Genomic DNA, 16,047 nt, shown 5'->3' on the forward strand with positions numbered 1-16,047 from the left:
GGGGGTGTCGGCCCTGGGAGTGCTGGTCCTGGGGGTGTCGGCCCTGGGAGTGCCGGTCCTGGGGTTGCCAGTCCTGGGGGTGTCGGCTCTGGGGGTGCCGGTCCTGGGGATGTCGGCCTGGGACGTCATGTGCAGTCCTGGGATGCTGGATGCCGGGGCATGTGCCTCCGGGCATGGAGTGGTTAGACGGGACAAGCGGGGCCGGCCCCCAGAGGTGTGCCCCCAGAGGTGTGCCCCCAAATGCACTTCTAGCAAGGTTTTCAGGTGAGGTGAGTGTGGTCCTGGAGCCACACCCTTAGAGACACAGCCGTGGGGTCTCCAGAGCACCCAGGCACCCGTCTGACCTAAGTCTTGCAGAGCTGAGCCGTGTGCCAGACGCGACTTTATGCCCGCTTTCCAGGTGAGGGTACTAACATCCGGGGGGTCGCCTGGCCCCGAGGTGCAGCAGGTGTGGGCAGAGCTCAGGTTTTGTTGCAGCTGTTCCAGGCTTGGAGAGATCACTTCTGTGCCACGCCCGGAGGCATCCCCAGGGCGTGAAGAACTGCAGAGTCCTTCTCTGGGGAAGCCCATACTTAGAACTTCCTGTGGTCAGTCTCTGGCGCGGGCCAAGGCTAGGGGGCAACGTTGCCGTCCCCCTTGCAAGTGAGGAAACCGCGGCACAGGTTGGAGCCTGGTCCCTGGTCACGAAGCGGGAAGCGGCAGAGCCAGAGCTTGAGCCCAGCACTGGGCTTGGACCCCCGTGGGCTCCCTGTGCCCAGTAGCCTGTTCTGTGCCCCCCTAACTGCCCCCCGCCATCGCCCTTCATGCTGCGAGGAAGAGACAGTACCCAGAGGCAAGCTGGGAACTGGCATTGAAACATGCTAGTTCCTGGCGCTGTTCCACTGGTGGGGGCCTGGACTGAGGGGTAGGCTGTGCCCTCCACAAGGAAAGGGCCCGCGTGGGCAGAATGGCAGGCCCAGGCTGGAAACCCAGGGGCTTTGGTCCACTGCCAGCTGGCCCTGCTTCCCGGCTCTGTGTACCCCTGTCCCTGTGAGCCCTCGGCACCAACATCTGTTTCATTCACCCCTGTCTCACTCACCACAGGCTGGCTGCATCCCTGGCGGGGGTCGCCCCGGGACTGCTCCTGGGTCACCCAGCCACAGCGTGTTGAGTGCACTGGGCCAGCTCTGTGCTCTCTTCACTCATTGCAAGGATGCAGCGCCACACTACAGGGGAAACTGAGGCTGGGTGGGGGAGGTGCCGGCTGGGGCCCCCGGGGGGTTTCCCAGCCTCTTACCTTCCTCCTTGTCCAGCCTCTTGCTCATCTCCTAGGCAGAGCCTGGCTGTGCCCCCATGACCCAGGGTGGCCGTGCTCACGCCATGCTGGTTTCGCGCTCTCTGCAGGCCAGAAGCACCTGTGTGTCACCAGCCTCCTCATCTGCCAGGGTCTGCTCTGGGTGGGCACCGACCAGGGAGTCATCGTCCTGCTGCCCGTTCCCCGGCTGGAAGGCATCCCCAAGATCACAGGTGAGGGGAGCCGTCTCGGCAGAGCCGGGGGGCAGCTCAGGTGACTGGGGGCAGGCAAACCTGTGTCCAGAGTTTATGCTCTCCGGGATGGGGGTGACAGTCCATTGTCCTCTGTCATCACAGAGGCGCCATGGCACAGTGCAGTGAAATCACCCCACTTCATGGTACCCCACTTTCTTTTTGAGTCTCAACTTCCTAATCTGGCTGATGGGCACAGTGACCCATCTGACCGGGCAGAGGCTCCTTGGATCCTTCCCTCCCTCCCCACAGCAACGTCAGTCACCCAGACTCCGGAGCAGAATTAGCTAAGGACCTCTGGGGCCCGGCCCCGCACGTGAATATATTTTGCAAGGTCTGCCCTGACCACGCAAGGGCCCCAGAGGAAGGGGTGGCTCGGGGGGTACCCCAGAGCCCTGGCCCCCTGCCGCCTCTGCCCTGAGAGTGAAACCAAACCTGAGGGCTGCACTGGAGGGGTGAGCGGGGTGGGGCACCCCGAGGCTGAGGCAGGGGCAGTGAGGGTAGGTGTTCCAGGGACTGCAGGGCAGAGAGAGCTGATCAGGGCTCCGAGGGGCGAGGGGCCACGCGTGCGGGGCCTCTCTGGCTGAGGGATAGGATCAGGTAGGAGGGAAGGACGTCGCAGGCCGAAGCAGCGGCTCGGACAGAGGGTGGGCATGAGGCAGGCTCAGGCCGCCAACGGGGTCCGTCCATGCTGCGACCCCCCCCCCCAAGTGGCTTATCAGGCCCCTCCTGTTCTGCACCACACCTGAAGCATGGGAGGCTGCCCCAGGCCCCCGGCCCCCCGGCAGGGTGCCAGCGTAGACTGCAGTTACCCAAAAGACAAGAAGCCCAGAAAGTTCCCCAGCCGCTTGTGGGTGCCAGTCCTGAACCCTGCCCCCGCGGGCCCTTCTCCTCGCCCCGCCTGCAGGGAAGGGCATGGTCTCACTCAACGGTCACTGCGGGCCCGTGGCCTTCCTGGCTGTGGCCTCCAGCATCCTGGCCCCCGACATCCTGCGGAGCGACCAGGAGGAGGCCGAGGGCCCGAGGGCCGAGGAGGACAAGCCGGACGGGCAGGCCCAGGAGCCGGCGCCCGCCGGCCACGTGGGCCGGGAGCTGACGCGCAAGAAGGGCATCCTGCTGCAGTACCGCCTGCACTCCACGGCGCACCTGCCAGGCCCGCGGCTGTCCATGCGGGAGCCCCCGCCCGCCGAGGGCGCGGCCCTGGAGCACAGCGAGGAGGACGGCTCCATCTACGAGATGGCCGACGACCCCGACGTCTGGGTGCGCAGCCGGCCCTGCACCCGCGACGCCCACCGCAAGGAGATCTGCTCCGTGGCCATCATCTCGGGCGGGCAGGGCTACCGCAGCTTCGGCGGCGCCCCCGGGGGCGGCGGGCGGCCGGCGCCCTGCGGGGAGACGGACAGCGCCCTCCTTATCTGGCAGGTGCCCTTGACGCTATAGCCCTCGCCCGGGGCACGCAGCTCCGGCCGTGCCCGACTCCCGGCCTGCTGGGGTCCCTGCTGGCTGTCCGGGGCCCCCCAGAGAGTGCTGGGGACAGAGCCTTCCAGGGACCGGCCCGGGGGCCGCGGGCTGGCCTGGATTCTCCAGGCACTACCTGGGCAAAGCAGAGAACCTCTTCCTTAAGGAGTCTCAGACTGGTCTGGGGAGGGGTTTGCCTTGGGGAGAGGGAGAAAAGGGCCTTCTTTTCAAAGCAAAAAATAATAATAATAACAGAAACCTCACAAATGCCTGGCCAGCCCGGGGCCGCCGCTGGGCAGCAGGGCTCAGGCCGCCCGGGCCCTCCTGGGAGAGCGTGGCCGTGTGCGAGAGTGCGTGGCTGGCGCCACTGTGAATATATATATATAAATACCTATACATGATGTATATTATCTGTGTATAAATAAAGTCTGTACATATTGGAGCTCGGGGAGATGCTGGAATAAAAAAGCAGGAGTCACGTCAGGACCTGGGTCGAGGGTGTTTGTTTTCGAGACGCAACAGGGTGCTGCTGTCATCAGAGGGGGCTTCCCAGCCACCAGGGGACCCCGCCTTTGGCAGGAGGCCCCGAGACTGGTACCGGCAAGACCCTGACCCAAGAGCGGAGCCTGGAACTGCTGTTCAGCGTGGCCAGCACCGGCCACGTGGCTATTTAATCTCCCGTGGTTTGTAATCCTAGTGAATGACAAATTCAAGCCTCAGTCTGATCCGTGTGTTTCTATATGGCCCAGGCGCCATGGGGGCGGGAGACCCACTGGGGCAACATGGAGATGCCAGAAGGTTCTCTGCTGCTGCCCGAGAAGGGGCCCCTGGGAGCTGCTTTTCTGAGTGTTGTTTGAAGAAAGGGGTTTAGGCCGTTGCTAGGGGCAACAGCGAAGTGGGAGGGGCTGAGGTCCCAGGCCTGAAGGAGGGTGGTGGGAGCAGAGCTCACGCCGGGGGGTGGGCTTGGCAGGGGCACTGGGGCCCTGGCTCCCCTCTTCGGGCTCCTTTCGACCTGAGGTTTCTCCAGCTGTCTGCCTGGGGGGGATTCCGAACCCAAACTCCCCCGCAGAGGTCCGTGCTTCCTCCATCTTCCCACCCCCCTGCCCAGCTGTCTGTCCTTGTGTGCTTAATGACTGCAGCGCAGGAGAGGGGAGGGCCCGAGACAGTCAGCAAGACCAGACCGGGCTTCGCAAGCGTCTGTGCGCCTGGGGGCACCGTCAGGTGGCCGGCGGGGTCGGAACCCCAGACTCGCCCACTGGAGGACTCGTCACTTCTGCACGCGCCTGGGGCTCCGACCACACACAGGCACCGTGCGGGGGCCGTGGAGGTGAGCAAGCCGTGATCAGCGTGTGGAGGTGTGTCTGGAAGCACAGGCTTGGGGACAGGCCTCAGTGCCAGTGGTAGGATGTGCTCTTCCAGGTGAGCTCATCTTCTCTCGGCCTCAGTTTCCCATTTGCTACAAAGGGAGACAGACTCCCCACTGTCGGGGCCGCCTTTCCTGGAGGTGAAGTCCTGAGCACGGCTGGGGTAGAGGCGCATCACTGAGCACCCTGTCGGGGAGGGCCTCCCATGGGTGTCTTTATTCCTCTCGGCGCCGGTTGAGACTTTCTGGGGCAGTGGTCAGTGAGCAGCGTCCCTCAGGGGATGCTCCACCAGGCCTGCGTCCCGCTCCAGCTCCACCGGAGACCCTGTGTGCGGGCCTCAGCCTGGTCCCTTTGCCCAGAGGCCTCGGTTTCCTTGTCTCTGAAACAGGGACGATGACCCTTTGCAGAACCGCTGAGGGCAAGCGCTAGCAAGTTTGTGGAACAGTCTGGAACGTCTCCGAAGGCAGCTTGGCGATTACTCCTTATATCATCCTAGCTCCCCTGTGGCAAGCGATGTGAGGCAGACTGTTCTTATTAAGAAGTCTCCCCTTTGGTGCTGAGCTGGCCCCTGAGAGTTCTTCGGGCCCGTTAGATACTACACATGCAGCTCGCTCCGCTGATGGTGCCTTGGGAGATCTGATGGGACCCGTGGAATCCGTCACTGAGAAATGACTGACTTCGCTATACAGTGAAATTATCATATCAGTCAACAGCTCATCTCCCCAGTCTCTGACAACAGAGCGAGGGAGAATTGGGGGCGTCGGAAGCGGCTCTCGAATCATGTCAGGACGTGCCTGGCATGGGGAGGAGGCTCTTGCTGTAGATCTTGATCAGAGTAATAATACTACCAGCACCAAATGCGTCAGCTCCTCCCCCCACAGCCGTTCCAGGGGCTGCCGGCTCCCTCCCTCTGCAGGTGCCTGGTCTCAGGCTTAGGGACGTAAGTAACTTGGGGACTTGGGGGGAGGCTGAGGCCTGTCTGTCGCCAAAGCCAGACACTTAACCACCTGACCCATCGCCTCCAAGAGCAGAACTTTGGGGACAAACGAACAGTCCAGAGCTCTGACTACTTTCCCGATTCCAGAGCTGTGTGATATCAGCAGGTGACTTAAACTCTTTGTGTCCTGGACGGGGTATAACAGCCCTGCCAGGGGAACCAAATGCCAGTGATTCAGCATTTAGAGAGCCTACTATGTGCCAGGACCAGCCCTCACACACACCCTGTCCCCAGTTTGCAGGTGCGGGGAGGAGGGAACAGACAATACATAAAAGTATGCTATGGGCTTTGCCCTGGACTGGCACAAGGAGGGGGAGGGAGGGAGTCTGGGGAGGGGCTTGGGGATATACAGGGTGTCTGGGAGGTCTCTTGAGAAGGTGACATTTGAGTAAAGACCTGGAGGAGGAGGTAACAGGTGGCAGAACATTCTGGAAAGAGGGGACAGCAATGCAAGGTGCTAAGGCAGGAGTGTGGTTGGAGGGAGGGAGCATGATGCTCTCTCGCTCGCTCGCTCTCACACACACACACCTACCTGGCAGTGATTCAGAGAGGATGGGGACTGGGAGACTTCAGCTTATCAAGATTTATAGGGGTTGGAAAGAAACTACAAGTTTATACTCAAACAAATCATCCTACTACACAGCTGCACACCTTTGCTGGCCTGCTACTAGGCTAGACTTACTCTGGCTATAAAACCATCCCTCTCCTTACAGAATGCACTGCCCAGGGAAGGGCATGCTAATGCCTAGGAGATGCAACCTGGGAAGGCTTCCTGGAGGCTGTGCGGCACGGCGCAGCAGACACGGGCTTCGGATTGGTGCAGATGTGGGTTTGATCTCGACTGTCGGCGTTCATTGTGCGGCCTTAGTCAGGTGGCAGCCCGCAGCACGTCCACGTCCTCGGCCGTGTAAAGGCCAACACTGTGCGGTCTCCGCGGTGTCAGGTGTTGGCTATGACTCTTGTGTCTTCTCACTCTGCGGCTACTGCTGCAGCACTGGTTCAGTGACTCCTCAAAGTGGAAGGCAGCAGGCGTGGAAGCAGAGGCTCAGAGGGCGGGGTCACTTACTGGGCACACGGCGTCCAGCAAGGACGGGCTGGGGTCTGCCGTCCTGGGCCGGGGGAGGGTTGGGCGCCGTGCCCTGGCCCGAGCTGGCCTGTTCCTGAGCCCCGGGGTCGCTGAGCCTCTGAAGCCTGCTTTCTTATGGGCCCGGTGTCTGTTGTCCTTTGATGACAAAGTTTGTGTCCACGTGGGCGTGCCACGCAAGGGCACATTGTGAGCTTCCGCTGCGGGATGTGGGGATATTAACACCTCCCAGCCTGATGGGTGAGCACAGCCACTGGCCTGCAGCATCCCCAGCCTGCTGGAGGAGAGGTTCCTGTGCTCGGGGCCCCCTGTGCCCTGGAGGACTCAGCCCTTCACGTCGTTGGTGGGGGGACTGCTGGTGTGACTGGGGCACAAGGGTCTGCCCTCGGGAAGCCAAATCCGATGGGCGGAGGGCCAGCCCAGCTCGCAGGATCCCCCTGTTTGATGGAAAAGACTTTCTGCCCAGGCGCCCTGGTCTGATAAGGGAGACGTAGCTCGGTCCTCAGAGGATTCTCCCGTCGGGTCGGGGAGCCGCTGGGGACGGCAGGAAGAGGACTCCCTCGGCCTCAGTGAGCTCCAGCCTGAGAGGGGACACAGGATCCTCAGGAGCCACAGCCCCACCCTAGGACACACCACAGAACAGAACGCTTTTAGACGCAGACCTCATCACAGGGCTGCCGAACTACTCTAAACTCCTCATTTACACTTTCCTGGGGAAATGGCAAATAGCAAGAATGTGTAAATTGAGGGAAATTAATATAATTACCTGAGCTATTCCTTGTCATCTTTTCATATCAACAGAAACCACAAACCTTTCCTGGGGAGAAGCAAGGTCAGTATGGACCGGCTCTCCAGGCTGACAGCCGCTGCGTCTCTGCAGGAACAGGCCCTTCCAGGCGTCCCTGCCTGCGTGAGCTCTGGGCTGGGAAGCAGGCCCGCCCGGGGCCGCGTGCACGGGGAGAGCACTGGGTCCGGGAGACGCGCCTGTCCCCCTCGGCTTGTGCGGGACCCGAGGGTGCCTGCACCCCGATGCCAGTGCACATGCATGTGTTAAGTGTGTTCCGCCTGGGCCACAGTGGGTCATGCCAGAGGGAGCCCCGCTGTACAGCTGAGGAACGGAGGCTCAGGGAGGTGAAGTCTCTTGTTCAGCATCACACAGCACAGAGCCCCTGGGCCTTCACCTTAATGCCGATACCCTGTACCCTGAGCTGCTGCCGCACCCTCGGCCATCACAGGGCCCCGTTTCCGGCTTCTCTCTTGAGAACAGGTGCCCAGGGCCTGCACAAGCCACAGAACGTTTGCAAACCTGCAGCCTCAGTTTCCTCTTCTGGAATGTGGGGGTGGTAACAGCAGTGACCACATGGGCTATGTTGAGGGTGAAGTGAGTTCATTCATGGAAGATACGCAGAGCAGCTCTGGCCCGCGGTGAGCGCTCAGCCCCATCGGTCCCACCTCGTGGGATGTGGCCAGGTGTCTGCATTCCAAGAGGCTCCTCTGGCCTGTGCTCAACACGCACACGTGTCCAAGCTCCCCAGCACCTTCTTGAGGGCCTTCGTTTCGCGCAGCCAGCGTAGAGAATCCGGCTGCCTCTTGCAGAAACTCCTGTCACTTGTGCTGACTCCAGAAGCACCAGCACAGCACTACTCACAGGTGCTTTGGAAACAGGGCCGCATGCCGGGAGCTCTGCTGTGGACAGACTGCCCCGGGGGCAGTTTAGCAGGGCCTGGGAGTGGACAGTGTAAGCTTGCAGAGGCGTCCTCGTGTGTGGGCTCGGGGGAGAGCCTGAGGGGGCGAGTCTGAGGGTGCGCTACCACACTGGCAGGTGACTGCTGCTGGCTGCTCTGTGCCAGGCCCCGGGCAGGGCTCAGAAACTGGGGCAGAATGGGCACACGCGGTCCCTGCCCTTATGGAGCTGAAACTCCAGCCTCACGGCAGCACAAGTCTGAAGAGAGAAGGCTTCTGGAGCCCCGGCGGGTAAGGGGAGAGCATGGTGGCTTTGGGGGGTCTCAAATGTGGAGTCTCCCATTTGCCGAGCTCAGCTTCTTCTGCTGCAAGGTGGTGGCAACAGTGCCTTATGCCCGATCATTGCCAGAGCCCACTCAGGGTAGCTCTTTTTGATAGAGAAGATATTGCTCTGGGGTCCGGCCAGCAGTGAGCACGTGGCTGTGAGTGGGGTGCGGGGCAAGGCAAAGGCTGAGGAGCAGCCTTTCCACGGCCCCGTCTGAAGGGAAGGGTGATCCAGGGTGCTCGGTTGCAGGGGAGTTGGGCACCACTGTGAAGCTGGACCCTGCTGGTAAGTCCAGGACTGGGGTCTCTTGATTCCAGTGATTGGGGGGTCAGTGGCCCACAGTGACCAGAGACCCCTCAGCTCCATTCCAGAAGGTCTCCTGAGTGCTGTCCAGGAGAACCTAGCTCTGAGGGACATAATCTTCTCCTGATATTTCTGCTAAATTATGTGACCAGGCCTTTTTCTTTGGCTAATCCAGGGACATGTATTTGCTTGCTGCTTTGCATAAATTAGGGGCTTATTTGCATCTATTTGCATGTTTTTCTGGAAGTGCAGTTCAAGAGGCCCAAACCCAATGTGTGCTAAATAAAATAAGTGTGTCAAGCCCACCCCAATGAGCTGGCCTGAGCCACAAGGGCGGGAGGCAGGAGATCAGAGGGGCATGATCTCCACGGGGTGGTTAGACCAGGAAGGACCTGGGCCAGCTCCCCCAGGTGAAGGAGCGCTTTCGGCACTCGGGTGCAGAGAAGCTAAGGGGGCAGAGACGAAGCTACCGGCAGGGTGTTCTGGCCAGCACGGACCTTGGAACAGACCTGGTCAGTGGGGGCGGTGGTGTCGGGGACCGGCCTGGCCAGTGGGGGAGGTGGAGACCCTTCAAATAGGCCCTGGAAGTTCTTCCCTGTGCTGTGCCAGGAGCTGTACCAGCCCGTCATGCAATCGGGGCCACGCCGCCTTGAAGACTGACACGATGGGTTCAGATCACCCACTTAAGACACAAGGAAACCGAGGCGCAGATGGCTGGGGCGACTCATTCAAGGCCATAGGACTGGGCTGCAGAAGTCTGGCTCAGCCACAGGCCAACGTGGCTCCAGAACCCTTCTGCCCTGCGTAGGGAGGGGCAGAGAGCCAGCCTCAGAGCCCCCTTCATGAAGCCCCCAGCATCTCTCTACCCTTCTGCTCTCGTGTTTCCCTGGCTTGCTTCCTAAAGAGGGCATGGAGAGGCTCTGGTGCTTCCAGGTGGCCTGGTTACTGTGGCAAGAAACGGGCCACCAGGGAGGGGTGGTGTGCAGAGCACAGCCCCAGTCCAGCCTAGCTCTGCACAAGGCCTGGCCCGCGAGGGCCTCCCGTGCCTTCCTGAGTGAATTCGCATCAGAGGGGCGCGTCCACGCCTGCCTGTCCAGCCTTCCCTGGAGAGGGCAGAGGGCTAAAGATGTGAGGGTGTTCTGTCACACCCCCTCTCTGAAGAGGTGTGCATGTCCCTCCCTCTTGAATCAAAGGCCACATTAACTGCCTTGATCGTGGGTGATGAGGAGGCGGCAAGTCGCCAGCTCTGGTCTGGTCACTGTAGCTTTCATGGCCTGAGCTGCCAGGTGAGGGGTGCAGCCGCCCCAAGGGACCGATAATGAGGTCAGGGACACGGGGTTCAACCCTTGACCCAGGTGAGCCATTTGCTCCCTGGCCAAGCGCCCAAGTGAACACAGACCCTGGCAATACCACGCTGCACAGAATTACCTAATGGAGACCTGTGCATCCAGAGCATTGCGGGGACCATCGCTGAGGACATTGTTTAAGGTGCTGAGTTTTGGCTTGTGTCTCCTCTGCTGGGATGCCCCTCACCTGCTCGGCTGGTGGGGATGCTGATCATAGCGATGCCTCATTCCTCCTGTTACAGGAGTAAGGCGGGACTGGCCAGGGAGCTCACGGCAATCGTTGCGCCCCAGGAAATTGTGACTGGCCTACAGATGGACATGTGACCCAGGAAGAGCCAATCACGCACTTCCCTGGACTTCATAGATTGACATTAGGTGGGGGTGCTCTCTTGTTTCTCCTGGGGTTGCTAGCTGGAGTGGTATAACCCCCAAAGCGGTCTGTGGCCATGTTCCCCAGCCCACCCCTACGCCAGCTCCCTGTGGGCCATCCAGCCGCTGGGCGAGCCCGAGGCTGAGGCCAGAAGACAAGAGCTGGCTCGGTGACGCTGCTCGGTTCCTGGTGTCTTGGGTCAGCCCTCCCCTGGGGCTTCTAGTCCATGACCAACACATGTTCTTTTTCCTTGAAGCTGGTTTGGATCAATTTCTGTCACTTGAGCAGATGGGACATACTTCATACTGACTTCACTCCTTTGCCTTTTCAATCTTAGAAATGGCCTGGACTGCACTGTTCTCCGTCGGAAAGACTCAGTTCCCACGTCTCTGGGGGACACAGCAGGTGGCCGAGGGCGGCCATTGCTGGGAGCTTTATTCTGTTTTCTTACCGAACTCTCACACTTGCCCTCCAGCCAGGTGGCTGCTGGCGCTTTGCAAGGTAGGAGTGGGTCAGAGGGGCAAAGCAGAACCCTCTGATCCCCTCTGTCCGCTGTGTGCTGGGGCGGTGGGGCCATGCCGACCTGGCTGGGAGGCAAGGGAATCCCTTTCATTTTTCCAATCCTAAATCGATATAATAGGAGCCACCAATGGCTCTGACTTGATTTTTCATTTTCCATATTATGGCGATCAACTGATCTGACCAGCGGCTCAAGCTTGAAATGGGATGACACAACAAAGCCTGTCAAAAAGGAGCTTGTACCAGATTACACCAATTATCCAGTATTTTGCTAATTAGAGGCCCAATGCCTCGCTCTCGTTCACAGAACGGGAAAAACTGCTTCGCTCTGTCATGTTCTCCTTTGCTGTCATGTACCTCAGTTTGGAGATTTTACAGCCCAAGGAGAACTTCATTTTCAGGAGCCGTCATCCTTGTGACACCACCTGGTCTAGAACTGGGGCGTCCTGTGTCTCGCCTTAGTCCTTCATGCTCCAGAGTCAGGTGCGGGCAGTCTCCATGTGTACAGTCCCCAAGGGAAGATGTGTAGGTGGGGGTGCACAGAGAAACTCCAGGCAGGTGACTCAGAGGGATCTGAGGGGTGGATCGGACTAGAAAGGTGTTCAGGGTTGGGAAACTTTCATCTTTACAGATGAGGAAACCGAGGCTCAGGGTTGGGGGTGACTTGGCTAAGAGCTGTGGCAGAGCTGTGCTGATCCCCACATCTCTCACCCACCTAGCCAGCACACTCCCCACCTGCCCTGGGTGTCCAGTGCCAAGCGAAGGTCACTTAGGTTCCCTTGCAGGTGACTGGACTGGCCAGCCCGGGGCAGAAGGAGAATGGTGTTCCGAGGCTGTCAGCAGGCTCGTGTGTCAGCACCGTGCCATTTCTTAGCACGTGACATGGCAGAAGGGCTTGGCTTTGGGGTCAGAAAAACTGGGCTCACACCCTATATTCAAGTGAAAGGACCTCAAATCCTTGAACCCCGGGGCGGGGGGGCAGAAGGCCTAGGATGAGCAAGGGTGTGTGAAACCAGGAGGGAGTGGTTGACCCAGAAGAACCACTTTCCACATGCACAGTTCAGTGAGGGGGTTTCTGTTATTTTATTTTAGTAGTAACAATGGACTCTGCGGACTCTGGGGGTGCAAGTGCGTTGTCTCGCTGGCATTGCTGGGGGGTGCGTCTGGCCTTTTTTTCAGCTGAGAGAACCGAGACTTGAGGTCCTGTAACAGCCGGAGCCCATCAGCAACACCAGGTGGAGGTGCGATTGCTTCCAGGGACCCTTAGGGGGAGGCACGCCCCGTCCTCGGCCTCCAAAGATGAAAGCTTTGAGGGGCAGGGAGGGTGGGGAAGGGCCATCCCGTTCCCCACTCCTGGTTCCTAGGGCCCGGACCCTACGGCAGCCGCTCCCAGAAAGACGGTCAGCTCTGCTCTGCTGAACTTCATTATCTTTATCAAATTAATTTACACAAGCTGGTGTGGCCACCTAATTAAGTCATTTCCCAGGGCCCTGTGCTGGCTGCTTAATGAGGCGGGAGGGTTGAGGGTTCAGAGTGGCCAGGTGGGGAGCAGGAAGGGTCCGAGCGAGACCTGACCATGTGGGGTCTTGCTCGCCACGGTCCAGGGCGTGAATGACCACCTGGGCATATCATCTTTCCCAGCCCGGTGCCCGCTCAGCCTCCCGTGACCTCAGGGGACGGAGGGTGCTTGAGGCCTGCAGCTGAGTTTCTTTTCCGTCTCCTGTCAGCGACTGAGAGACGGCTCAGCCCTGCGGCAGAAAGCCTCCCATTTGGTTAATGAGCTTCTTTTCCTTCTGTAAATGAGGTTTTTAAGTTGGGTAGAGGACAGGGCTGGAGCCTGTGGAACGGCTGTGGGCCCACTCCTGGTGAATGCGGGCTGATTATAGGGGTGCAGACCTGAGGGGGCTGCTCATTAAGAGGCAAGATGGACGGGGGTGTGGGGAGGCGGTGGAGAGGTAGAGTCAAGAGTGGCATCCTTGTTTCTGGCTTGGGCGACTGGACAGAGTAGTCTGTCTGTCAGCCCACTTGGTCATTCGTGCACCCTACACACCTACGTACACGCGCGCACACACACAATCACATTTGCTCACCTTCTGTATGACGAGCTGTTTGTACCAGGCCCCGGGGGAGAAATATTTACCAACCAGACCAGCAAACCAAACCCCTGCCCTCGCAGAACGAGCATCCAACTAAGATAGTTTTAAACTCATCAACACTTAAATTCTTTAATCTTGAGTCATAGTTTCCCTGAATGTTAAAATCAGAGACGCTTCGTGGTGCTGCCGTTAGCTTCCATGCAGTGAAAGCTGACTTTCTGCAACACTGAATCCTTGCGGGAACCCGACAGGTGGATCCCACTTTAGCGATGAGGCCATAGAGGCCGGTGGGACGGGCTCACATGGCCCCGGGGGGGCTGAACCAGGAGGTGCCCGGCCAATCAGGCCCCTCTCCCGTCTTCTGCCTCCATCACCTACCTTCACAGTGGGGTCACTTCCAGCAGGCGCACTGGGCACCCCAGAGTTGGAAGGGACCAGCCTCCATGGTGCTCAGGATCCTGAGTAGCGTGTCCAGAATGAGACTGGCTGCCCCCACATCCCTTCTTGTCCTGGCCCCACGCCCTCCACCCCTCCTCCCTGCCAGGCGCTGGCTGGTGCCCCATCTTCTTCCACTTCTGGTGACCAGCTGCTTCTCTTCCTGTCCCAACCAGATCCCCGAAGCCGTGCCCTGCAGCCCCAGGCTTCGCCGCCAGCCCTACTCCTGACCTGCGGGTCTGCTCAAGCGCCTGGAGCTTGGTCTCGAGTGGTGGTGGCCTTATTGCAGGCTGATGATGTGCACTACGAGCCACGCCTGCCTCCCGGGCTCCTCCCGACTCTACCAGGCAAGTCGTTCCCATCTCCAGATCAGGGATCTATGAGGCTCAGGATCCCTTGGGTGCTAACTAGCGTGAACTTCACTTAGACTCCAGGTAAAGGCAAATGACTACGACACAGCAGGTGCAGGAGACATCACGAGCCTCGTGACCCCAGGAAAGTTGCCCTGTCTGAGCGCTTGCTGTGAGCTGGGCCCCAGGCTGTGGGCTGCACCCCTCATGACACCTCACAGCAGTTCACCGGGGGGCTCACTGAAATGATTCTCATTTCACAGGGGAGCACAAGAAGGCACAGAGAGGTTACGCCACTTGCCCAGAGACACGCAGCGAGTCGGGGCAGAGCCGAGGCTTGAACCCCCGAGCCCACACTGCATAGCTACTTTAGTTCTGGGCTTCCGGTGAGCTCCCAGGAGGAGCCCTTCACCCAGCGGGGTGGGGGCCAGGGAAGTCGTCCTGGCGAGGAGGCATCTGGCCTGGCTTCCGGTTTGCCCTGGCAGTGGGTCTGCCATTCAGCCATGATCCACGGGGCTCTGAGAACATGCTTGAGGTCCCCAGAGGACAACAGCAAGGTCAAGAGAAGTGATCCCTGGAGGCGGGGCTCCTGACTCTGGGTTCTGGGGAGGCAGGAGGGGACAGCAGCCAGGAGGGCTTTCTGGAGCTTCCCCGTGCAGAGGGGGGACCTCACAGCCTGCAGCTTGGGGGCTCCCAGCCCTCAGGAAAGAAGCAGCGGGAAGTGTGAAGAGCCAGCCTCGTAGAGAGGTTGTGCGGGCAGGCTTTCATCCCCTGCAGCTCCCGGAGGTGGTTCAGGAGCAAAGTGCTGTCCTGGGCGGGCGGCTCAGCGGTGGAGGCCAGCGGCCGGAGGTGGTGCTGGTGGTCAGTCCGTGGTGGGAGACAGGAAGCTGAGGAGAGGAAGGAAGACGGAGCTAAGCTGCTTTTAGCGGGGCTGGTGTCTGCCGAGACGGAGCCCGGTCCCAGGATGCGTGTGAACTGGCGCCTTGGCTTCCGTCGGTCGCGTTCAGGGAAGGAGGTGCCTCCGGCCGCGCCCCGAGTGCCTCCACACCCAGGGAGACTCGGCTGTTCTGAGAAGCCCTGACCCTGCCCACCCTTGGGACATGCAGGCTCTGGGGCATTGGGGGAGGGGAGGGTGCCTGCTGCTTTTTCTTGGCAGGAAGGTGAGAGGCTGGGGTGGGGGTGGATTTAGGACAGACCTGCCTCCTGCCAGCGGGGTGTCCAGGCTCAAGTGCTTCTGGTCACTCCCTCTTTCCTCCCCAGCCCAGGGGTGCTAAGGGGTACCCTGCTGTGCCAAGGGTTTAGAGTCAAAGACCACAGCGGCTTCTGCTCTCCTTTTTTCCTCCGCCAGCACCTACCCTTTGACCCTCTCTCCTCTCTCAACCTCAGAAACGTTGGCTTTCCGTGTCCACTAGTATCATTTGCATGGTGAGTTCTGCTTTGCTTCCTCAGACGGCCCTATATGTGACATCATCCAGTCTCGGCCCTTTGTCTTCAGTTTCCTTTGCTGGACATAACGCACTTGCTGCCAGAAAAGGCACCACTTCCCTTCCTCAGAGCTGACCAGCTCTGCATTGCGGGCTCCTGACCTCCTGCCGTGGCATTTACTGGCCTCCAATCCTGGCTCCTCCAGTAGCATGGGAAACCCGGGGAGCACCTTGCTTTTCGAGCTGATGGTTTCTGCTCTTTGAACAGACACCCAAGAGTGGACTGCGGGTCGTGGGGTGTTTGCATGTTGAGTTTTCGGGCGCAGTTCCAGGCTATTTTCCAGAAGGGCCGCCTGGCTCAGACTCCCGTGTACATTGCGCTGCACGTGGCTTCTGGCTGCCCCTGCCGATGGTCGTTGATCGTCAGACTTCTATGGGCCCTACACCCACCCCATGGCACAGGGGAAGAGACAGAGGCGCAGAGAGGGGAGGGCAGGGCCTGGGGTCTCACAGCTGGGGGGGGGGTCAGGCCTGCTTGCCCTTGGCCCATCCTGCGGCTTCCCCCTGCCCCCCACAGCCTCGGCCTCCCCTTGTCCAGGGGTCCTTGACCCTGGGGCCAGCCTGCCCTGTGGGGGCAGCTAATGGGTTTTTCTGGGGAGGGAGCTCGAAGGAGGTGTAGGGTGGGGGCAGTTGTGCCACGCAGTCTGCGTTTTCTCCGTTCCGAGGCCGCCCCCGCCCCGAGTCCTCAGTCTTGTTTCCCTCCCCCCAT

At 60.2% G+C, this 16,047-nt stretch overlaps 1 protein-coding gene across 1 annotated transcript in view; it reads left to right on the plus strand.

The window, feature by feature from the left end:
* Positions 1–3,465, plus strand: part of ARHGEF10L (Rho guanine nucleotide exchange factor (GEF) 10-like) — a 77,485-nt gene extending 74,020 nt beyond the window's left edge. Inside the window, exons 24-25 of the mRNA XM_012722088.1 lie at positions 1,384–1,506; positions 2,432–3,465. Coding sequence (XP_012577542.1) covers positions 1,384–1,506; positions 2,432–2,964 — 656 coding nt within the window. The 3' untranslated portion in view covers positions 2,965–3,465. The remainder of the gene's footprint in view (positions 1–1,383; positions 1,507–2,431) is intronic.
* Positions 3,466–16,047: the final 12,582 nt, after the last annotated feature.

This window comes from Condylura cristata, unplaced genomic scaffold (assembly GCF_000260355.1).
Source record: "Condylura cristata isolate star-nosed mole 26May11 unplaced genomic scaffold, ConCri1.0 scaffold00008, whole genome shotgun sequence".
NCBI classification, from domain to species: domain Eukaryota; kingdom Metazoa; phylum Chordata; class Mammalia; order Eulipotyphla; family Talpidae; genus Condylura; species Condylura cristata.